The 10,591-nt window shown below is 37.9% G+C and overlaps 1 protein-coding gene across 1 annotated transcript in view; it reads left to right on the forward strand.

The window, feature by feature from the left end:
- MEOX2 (mesenchyme homeobox 2) overlaps positions 1 to 10,252 on the forward strand; it is a gene marked incomplete at both ends in the record, with an annotated part of 53,001 nt that extends 42,749 nt beyond the window's left edge. The window contains one exon of the mRNA XM_082015147.1: positions 10,028 to 10,252. Within this exon, the coding sequence (XP_081871273.1) occupies positions 10,028 to 10,252 (225 nt within the window). The remainder of the gene's footprint in view (positions 1 to 10,027) is intronic.
- Between the last annotated feature and the right edge of the window lie 339 nt (positions 10,253 to 10,591).

Raw genomic sequence — 10,591 nt, forward strand, 5'->3', positions numbered from 1 at the left:
AAGTGACAAACTTGTTCTCATCACAGGCTGTAGACCTATTTGTGTTGGAAGCTCTCTTGATCTCTCACGAAACATTGAACTTTCACACAGATAATTGAAACTTCAGATAATAAAATGACAAAACAAGCAGTGGGTATTGGGTGAGCTAATGTATCTGCTCAGAAAATAGGTTTGAGAGCAGAACTATCCCCTGATGGAATGAATTGTTTAGCATAATTGTTTCTACTAGGTTTTAAAAAAATGACAAACATCATATTATTCAGAGGGCAGAAGAACAAAAAATAATCTGGGGAAAGTATTGTTGGGTCATTCTAAAGTTACAACTTTCAGTTCTTTCCCAAGATGTGAGATAAATCACGAAGCCTATTACTTAAGAAAGCTCTATCTTCCTCTTGACTATAGTGATAATTTCAACCATACGCGGCAGCTTAAAAGAGGCACTGACCAACTAACACTTCATAATTACCTTTCTGGCATTTAAACAAGCTGTAGAAAAAACCATATGTCTGACCATATTTAAAAAGCTATATAAGGGTATTAAAGTTTTCTACAGTCATCAAAGTAAGGCTCCATTTGACTTTTGAAACAACTTACAAGATCAGTTCAAACATAAATGACTCATGGAAGGCCATTTCACAGAAATAATAATGAAAAGAAACCCTCACAACATATGGACCAGGAGAGGGAAGTAATCCTATCACTCTCTAAAAAGGAAACCTGAGTTACAAGACAGGAGGATGAAATGAAATAAGTGCCTCAATTGCCTAGATATTAAGAGTGCACTTTGAGAGCACTCTAAGCACATCTGGTGGTAGGATGGCTCTATTATGGTATTGTAAGAATTCCAGCAGTATAGGTACATATAATTCCTGCTCCATTTCTTATAGAGTGCACTCACAATCCCTGCTCTGCCAGCAGTTAATAATTTTCAGCTGGCAGGCCTCTATTATATTTTGAAGAGCTAGTTAGACTAAAAACTATCTTAGCTCCCTAGATATTTGTAACCTTGACAAGCGCATTCTTGGCTTTTTTGTACATCCAGATAAACTTGGAGAAGGTTCCATCCAAACTTTTTAATATCTCACTGTGGGATGAGGAGAGGAAGCAGCTGCAGTGGGGTATCAGAGGCGTGGCAAAATGGACATTTTTATGGAGTTGGTCCTGCCAAATATAGAAAGAGTAGGAGATCTTTCCACCTCGGAAGATCTATTTGCATGGAGCTAATCAAAAGAGTAATGTTGCAGTTCTGCAGGCTAGCTAAGGTTACCGGAATAAACAGTCCAAATATGTAATGCTTCTGTTTGCCAACATAAACGGAAAATCCCACCAAGTCAGATTAAATTCTGCTGATGACAATGAGAAGGCTTATTTCTTCTTAACTTTAATTTCCAGTACCCACCCAGAAGCCACCAACCATTTATAAAAGGCCTGAAGCCACTGATTTTGCATAGACAAAGGACAAAATTCTGTCAAAATTAACAGTGTTTTTGCATCCGTGTTTGCCTTCCATGTATGTGGTACCAACACAGGATGAGTGACAAAGGAACGACCTTTGTAATGCCTTTTTCTACAAGAAAGAGAAGTAGGCAGCATTATCATTTAAATGCATTTGGGCAATGTTAGGACAGTATGTAGGGCCATAGGGCCATAACCCACATCGTAGCACTACATTGTTATGACTATACGAATAATAAATGAAGATTTCCTTCATTTATTAAGGAAAGGTTTCATTTATTTCATGAAAGGTTTCCTCCAGACCAGGTTACCTCAATCCTTCAACACAAGTGCCTTCATTAAAATCCTTTTCAGCATCACAGAGCTCAGAAGCTAATCACTGCATTTTTTAGACTCGACTGGTAAGGTAAATGTAGCTCCCCTTGGTCACCAGGGCGAGAAACCAGGGAATTCAATGTTCCTCAGTTAGGTGTTTGTTCTGAACAACCTCTGTAAGAGTCAGTGTCTCTCCATGCACCACACAGCATGGCTAGTTTCCTACTCTAGGAAGCTAAATTTCTAAGGTTATATGGTGAAATTATTCCCCTGTATACTTTCAAACAAAACCAAACAGTGGATTGAAAGGACAAGCTTGACCATATCTGTCTGATTTATTGTGTTGTCACATCTTCTCTGAAAGGCAGCTGTTCATTCCAAGCTTCCATGTGTTAAGCACTCTCTGTACAAACTATAATAATGAGCCTATGTGGCTTGAAATCCTTTGGATTGCTTGTTTTATTTAAAGTAACACTCTTAATAAAATTAAACTCACTAATACTTTTGTATTTGTCTTAAGCAATATAAATACCATCAGTAAGAGTTACTAACTCTTACTACTTATTAACTGAGTGCTAACTTGTTTTGCTTTTTCTTAGGAAAGAATGCTCCTGGCAAACTTAATTATAACTCATGCATAATTTTGATTTGTACAATAATTCTTTGGAAAAAACCTACATGGCAAAACTTCAAACAACTTACTTACTTTTGCAGTATTGATTGGATTCAAACAAGCAATTCCATGTGCAAAGATCCAAGTGCCTCAAGCTGTTAGTTGTGAATGGACCTTACACCTGCAGAGAAATCCCATGAGGTTCAGGGTGGGGAGAAACCTCTGTCTTGTGCCAAGCTACATATGTGATATAGACAGAAATATTAGCGGCTTATACGGCTGCTTTTACAAAGCGAATAAGGCTCTGCTGTCCCCTACCCTACCCACAAGTCAGGAGAGATGTGGCTACTTCTGTCACCTGTTTAAGGAGACAGGTTTTTACGTTTGTCATTTATGGTCACTAAAAATCAGAGAGAAGAAATCAGTGAGGAACAAATTGTATTGGAGAGGTGCAAATGAACATAGAGAATAAAGGAGATTTTTTTTTTTTAAGCAGGGCATTGAAAAATGTAGAATCTCCTTCTGGTTTCAGTAGTTCCCTCTCCCTGAGGCAGGCCCTGCTGAAAACAGCTGCAGTGTCTTGAGGCTTAGTAGCTTTAAAACTGGATGTTGATTTTGAGGCTAGATTACTGTGAAAAAACTCAGAACTAGCTTTTTTTTGAAGGCAAAAAGGTCCCTCCAGATTTGAAGTCACGAACTGTGGAACTAGTATAAGTGAATACAAATGAAGGTGCTTCTTACTGAGGAAGGGAGGTGGCTTCCATAGCCATAGAGCCCTATAGGATTGCCATGGGCTGGTAGTCAGAGGTTGCCTTCTGCCAAGTCCTGCTTCTTGATATTTGCCTTTCATTGTACTAAAGTAGTAGCAGAAAGAAAGCATCAACATACTCAGCCAAAAGCCAGTCTTAATTACCTGCCCTCTTTTAACGTTCACACTCAGTTGACCTGTGCAAAATGGGTGCAGAATGATGCATGTTAGAAGTTTTTTCTTATGAAATAAAATGCTCTACGTGTGAGTAATTTATGCAGGTAAATGCCTATACAAAGAGGCAAAGTTTAGCTGAAGGCCATCTTCCCCACAAATTAGTTTTCCACCATGGGTTTCTTTTGTAGATTTCTATATATATGCCAAGAAACTAGATGAAGGTAGACTCTAAAAAGATGTATTGTAGGTGAATAAGGTAGAGGGAGTTCTAGCAGCAGCCCCACAGATTGTCTGTCTTTGCCTCTGGAAAAAAAGAGAGACTAATTTTATAGAAAATACTCCCTTATATTATGCACTACAAGCCAGTAGGAAGAAAGAACCTGAAATAGCACATCCCATTCTGCTTAAGGTACGTTAACCTTGAAACCTAGTTAAGAGAGGTTTTGAATAGGGAGGGTTAGCTGTTTGATCATTTTGAAGATCACTGGTAGATAGGGAGGCAGCTCTTTAAATGGAGTAGAATGAGGTAAACTGAGTGCTCTCAAAGACTTCTGAAACTGGAATGAAACACTCCTATCTCTGCTCTCCTCTGAAATATAATGTCTATTCCATCCCTGTCTAAACGTGGGAGGTAGAAAGGAGAATGTATCACCTAAGCAGTACCCAAACCTCAACTGACTTCTATGTAATGAAAAACCAGAACTCCCTCCTACACCTTCCTGGGTGCCAAAAGCTCCAGCTGCCCTTTGTGCACCTGCCAAAACCTCCCCTTTTTCTCAACAGCTGGTGCAAAGTCCTGTAACATAACACAGAGCAGATTGCTTTAAATCAGTGAGCAGGTGACTTAGGCAATTTTAATCAGAAGGTTCTGGTACCACTCATTAATTTCCAAAGAAAAGTTAATTTTCTTCACTTGAGGTATTTTGGTTCTATTTCATAATAACTAAGATGACATTTAATATTCAGATTTATTTAAACTGGTTTTAAGCTCAAACTATATTTAAGATTTTTAAGAGGGTTTTTTTTAATAGAAATTGGAATTCCTTTAAATAATATAAGGAAGAAAATTAAGTTCAATTGAATAAAACTACCCTAACTTACTCTCTGACTACCATTTCTGTAAATATTTTAAACTAATAGATTTGATTCTTCCAACCCTTACATTTATTCATGGTAATAGACCATGAAAAGAAACTTTCCTGGGTTTATATTCCTGTTTGCTTTTATAAATTTGTTGAATAAATGATAATGAAAATACTATCTCAATATATGCCAAAAAGTTAAGTTTCAGCTGTATAACACCAGTGATTTCTGTAAAGTTCAGGAGTTTGACTTTCTTTAAAACTTGGCAGCATAAGTGGACTATCTAAAAATAACAGGAACATTTTCAGAGCCAAAGAAAGTTGAAAAGTAAACTTTTCAATTTTTTTAATTTTGAAAAGTCATGGTTATTTTTTGTTATCCATATGTTTGTCTGCATGAGAGGAAAGTAAATTAATAAGTTTAAAAAAATAAAAGAAAATGGACAATGGCTGACCAGGGGGCAGAACGCTTAAAAGACTTGCTGATGTGGTCATCCTGACACATTTAGGTATAATAAAACATGGAATTTGGGATACTGACTTCAAAGACTTATACTTAGAAATATGCATCCCTTACAGCAAAATAACAGTTTCAACTGGCACAATGCTCTTGTTTCTAATTTTTAAGGTTTGCGAGATATCAGGCCTCAAATTTTAATCTCGTTTGGGACTCGTGCCATTAAAGCTGGAATAGAAACCTCATTTTAGGAAAGAATCTTTCATTTCAGGAAAGAGCTTTTTTAAAGAGAAATGTCTTTTTTCTTAAAAGAAGACAGACAGCAGATGGTACAACTAAGGTAGTTTGAATTCAGTCATGCTTTAATTTTTCAGACAAGAATGTCTTTATTAAGAAGTACTCATTAATTATAGAACCTGTTTAGTTTTTCTTTGTAAGTACAGAATGCTAAAATCCCATGTCAAAAGGAAGTATCTGCATTCTACAGAGCATGGTAGAAGTCAGCTATTCTTAAAGTTAATGATACTGAAGGGCTCTGTTGAAGAAGGAGTATTAAATCAGAAATTTAGCTGATATGCTCATTTGGAACCAAAATGATGCATGGCTGTCCACATCATGAAGTTGTATTAAAGATATACATGCAAGACAGAACAAAATGTGGCCCTTTAACCTACTAAGGACCTATATATCATAAGTATATAATGATCACTTTCGTAATGTAGACATTAACAATGTCAACCCCCTTGTTTTGAATCTCCTCCCATGATTCCTACAGAGTAGACCTTAAAATAAATTGGTCACAGCAAAAACATTTCTCTTGTACATCAGGAGATGTGCAATGTGAAATCATTTACTCGTATCTTAAGTAACGGTCTAATCATCAGATGTGGAGATGCAGATGCTAAACAACTTGTTGACTAAGGGAAAAGAAACTGCGCTTTCGTGCCAGTAAGCAGATGTGCTCAATAGACTCGCTCATAAGTGCTGATTTAGAAACAGCTGTTAATGCTACCATCATCTTTAATACAGTTTATTTCCCCCCACTTCCTTTGTTTTCCATACATACATATGCTTGCTTTATACAGTTAAGTTGTGCTAGTCAGAGGGTGGAGAAGAGGGAGTGCATTTTAATAAATAATAGGCAATCAGGACCTGATTCTGGGAGGTGGTGAGCACTCTCAGCTCCTGCTGGAGCTAACTTAGACTTCAAAAAAGGTTAAAAAGCCCTACAGTATCAAGTTTGTCATAATAGATCTTTAAACTACTTTAAAAGGATGTCATTTTTGCAAAAGTTGTAAATGGCACAAGCTAGTTCTTTCACAGGAAGAGGTTTGAGAGTTTTTCAAGTTCATTTCAGTAAGGACTTCTTATCTCTGCTTTGTTTTTATTTCTTTTTTTCCTTATTTTTTTCAGGTAATTATCTCGTTTCTCTCAGTCTTGCTTTCTCTTTCTCTCTCTCTCTTCTTTCTTTCTCCTTTCTCCTTTTCTTTCTCAGGTTGTTTTGTTCTGATGCATGTTTTTTGCAACACTTGTAAGTTTCAAATGAGTCCTGTGTTTGAAAAACAGTTTTCCGTGAATCCAGATAAACTGACATGCTGAAGTACTTCACACAAAGTTTGCTTCACTTCCTTCCCATTACTAAAATATAGTTGGATCACATATCAGTAACAACTATACCCTCCATAATTGACTCTTCAGCTCCAAAGGAAGTTCAGAATTCCAGTATCTGAATTTGATCTCTAGAGGAAATAACAAGTGAAGGACCTGTCTCATATTATTAGCACACGAGCATTAAAGTCTTCATCTAGAGTCCATTGAACTCAATGGAAAAACTCACGCTGACATTAGTGTACTTTGGATGAGGTCAAAAGTGGATTTCAGTACTTTATAATGGAGGTCATAAAGAAATATATATACAAAATACCTTATGTATTCCCTTGTAGAAGAGTCCCGCTGTACATTAATGCAGCAAATGACATAAAAACAAACTTACAATATTTTTAACGATAAACTTCACTATACTTGATTTCTAACTTCTGAAAACAATCTTTGACATAACCAAATAAAGAAATTTCTTATTTGATATTCTCAAAGTAAATCAGATGCAGATTATTTGAAGTCATTAATAAAAAAGCCTAAAGTTTTTTTTTATCATTTTTAAAATTTTTTAAAAATTGTTACCATTTCCTCTTTATAGGAAGCCTGACAAGCTATATGGCAGTCAGTAGTATATATTCTCCTATGGAAGTGCCAAGGTTATTCTCTTCCCCCTGCACTCAAGAGAGTGCGTGCAAAGGAAGCTGGAGTCCTTTCAGACCTACTTTCCTTAAATGCCATGTTTCCCAGACAGTGGGTCATGTGCAGAAACAGCGCTGCATGCTGGATCCTCTGAGGAATTTATAAATGTATCTTGCACTTATCCTTGAAAAGGGTTGGCCTTTAATTGATTTATATCAACTAATACACAGATGCCGACCTAGACTCATCCCTGGTGGAGGCATTTCAGGGCATGGTCGGATGAGCTAGTCTGAGGGTAGGAGATCTGAATGAAGAGGTAATCCCCAGCCTGTTCTCAGCTACTCATTACCTGGAAGCTGGGGCCAATCAGTTCTCCTGGGTTTAACACTCAAGAAGAGAGACTGCTCTTGACTGTGGTTTCGTGAAGTGACTTGTATTATAAAAAGCAGCAGCCACAAAATACTGCAAGAAAAAATGAAAAACAAAAAAGAGTAACTTGTTAAATTGGAGTAGAAAATGGTAAAAATATGTCAGGCCAGCAAATGTGAGAGTTTAACTCTGTCTGTGAGAAGAGAACAGAAGTAAGCACCTGCATCAGGAGCCAGGCAGTAATCATCCTGCTCACGCTCGTTTCTGACAATGGCTGTAGGAGTATTAGCTTCAGTTTCTCAAGTGTCCAAAAATGAAATGAATGCTTTTGGAAGGTGGTTTGCCTGGATCTCTCCTGTTCTGGTAAGTTAAAATAGGTTGAATCCAGGCTGTTCATTGAAATTTTTGCTTCAAATGCATCATTGTAATTTTTCTTGATACCGTTTTTTGTATATGTTGTTATTTTGTTTCAGGCTTTCAATGCTGCAACTTATTCTGTGAATGTTGAAGGACATAAAAATATCTGGAGGAGTGCTTAGATCTTTTAAACATCACTACAATCCTGTAATTTCTTCTTACTGAGTAAAATTCTCTCGGCCCTTATTTCAGAAGAAGAGTGATAATATTCTGCAGTACTGGGTTGAATCCCAAGTGTGTTATTTTTGATGTTTAGATTAGGACTGCAGTTGCATCTTCGGCATTGTCTGGCACCACTAGAGTAGCATCTTTGGAAGAGAAACTTCATAGACTTAAAAAACAAACAAAATGACATCTTAACTTCCTCCAGAAAGCTGCCAGTGCTGTAGCCTTTTGAAGACACTGTTTCCATGGACACCTCTGATACGTGACCCGAGTATGATAATTCCCAGCATCACAGCAGCCAGTAATAAATACCTTCCCCTTTACACTCATTTCAGTTTACAAGCCAGATTCTTTGGCTCTGATGAGTTGACTAAAGGAAAGGATGTGCTGTACTTTGAGGCTCTTAACTAACCTGGAATCATTTTGCTCTGTTCCCAAGTGACTGGCTTTAACAGCTCGCATTGGCTTTAACAGGAATATAGAGTATAAAAAAATAAATACACGTCTCTTCCTTCCCACATACGTACATACAGATAGTGACATTAACTATCAGTTCAGCTGTAGTAAGATTTTAACGTAAAATTCAAAGTGATAGTAAAGGTTAAACACTGCGATGTTTCCTGGATGTATAAGACAGATTCAGCAAAACAGCATTTTTGTGGCTCTATTACTCATGTTGTACAATATGTCCTGCTGTGCCTGTTCCTTGCTGTTTCTTTTAAAACTCTGAAACACATTCTGCTAAACGCAGCAGAGGATACACCAACATTGCAAGCTTCCTTGCTTTCTTTCCAAGTGAAAAGTTGCAGACATCATTTATTTTTCTGTGGAACCTTCACGTGAAGAGTTGCACAGGCACACACGCAAGAGATTTTTTAGCAACATTAACTTTAAATGGATCAAATCCAACAGTCTTCTATTCATACTATTTTCAGTGACAATATTTTAACTTGATTTGAAATCAGCCTTTAATCTGGTCTAATATATTTGACAGATGCTATGCACATCTTTTTTTCTTTTTTTTTCTTTTCTTTTCTTTTGGCTATTGAAAAAAAAGTCCTTGTGGTTTGCAGTGCTGGTACTTTAGAACTGTGCAAATAATTTAGGTTTACTTCCCCCCATATATTTCTATACAGAGAAGGGGAGGAGGGGAAATGAGTTTCAGCTGGAGTAAAATCTTGGGGCTTAATGTGACTTAAATACAGATACATTTTTAATCTTTCATGCTATGAATTTCTTTTCCATTTTTGGAATTTTGACTCAAATTTATAAATGCCTTGCCTTCTGGCTTTAGGGGTATTTATTTGTCTGAAAAATTTGACCAGGCTGTATGGATAAATGCAGTAGAATTGAGGATCAGCCAACTAAAAAAAGAAAAAGACCAAAAAAATAAAGAGCTTTTAAAGTGCTCCACCTGAAACTCGCCACCAGTTTACAGAAACAGACAGGCTGAACGCAATGCAAACTTTTCAGTGCAAGTTCCTTTCCAAAGTAAGTACCCTCCTCTGAAGGATAATTAAAAGCACTGTAAGGACGAGGGGCAGCAGTCCCCACCACCAGACGGGGCTCTGTCTTACACGATAAGTAGGTTCTTCTGCTCAGTCCCTTGATGGGAACCATTTTGCCTCTGTTTCTCTGCCTGTGAAATGGCATTAATATGTTTTTCAAGAGTATGTGAACTTTTTAATGTTTTCTAAAGGGCTCTGAGATCTTCCTGTGGAGCTTTCTGCTGCAGATAGCCCGGCTGCCTTCCTGCAGTAACCCCTTTCCCTCCATTGCAGGTGTTATCCTGACATCCCTGGGGTTCATGTCTTACCCAAAACTGGCTTGCCTGCTCTTCAGGGAAGGCTTGCTAAGCTTTTTACTACGCGGACAGAAAGGCACATTAAAAGAAAGAAAAAATACAGAAGCGCTGTGCTAAAGCTCGAAAGATCATTATTACCTTCAGTGACCCCATCTTTATTTTCCTTTTTTCTCTTCCTTCCTCAAAGGTAAAGGTTTGGTTCCAGAACAGACGAATGAAGTGGAAGCGGGTAAAAGGAGGCCAGCAAGGGGCAGCGGCCCGGGAGAAGGAACTGGTGAACGTGAAAAAGGGCACGCTGCTCCCCTCCGAGCTCTCTGGCATCGGCGCAGCTGGTCTCCAGCACACGGGGGACTCACTAGCGAACGACGACAGCCACGACAGCGATCACAGCTCTGAGCACGCACACTTATGATACACAGAGAGTGTCCCAGCTCCGTTCTCAGGAAAGATACTTTGCTGGCAAGCCTTACACAGGCATCGTTTACGTATGCAAGTGACTCTGGCAGTGATTTTTAAAGTTGTTAGGGAAAATTCAGGCTTATCGTGTCTGCTTTTCTTGATTTTTAGATGGTTTACAGTAAGTGCCATGTCTTAAAGGTGCCTCAAGAGTGGAGAAGTGGAAGATGAACTTACTTTGAACATTCCAGATTTGTTTGTCATGTTTATGACAGCGGGCAGGTATTTTTGCTTTAGCTTGCACTGAAAATTACATTGCTCTCAACAGACGTTATATTCTGAAAACCACAGTGCC

This window comes from Phaethon aethereus (genome assembly GCF_964289735.1).
Source record: "Phaethon aethereus genome assembly, chromosome: 2".
NCBI classification, from domain to species: Eukaryota; Metazoa; Chordata; class Aves; order Phaethontiformes; family Phaethontidae; genus Phaethon; species Phaethon aethereus.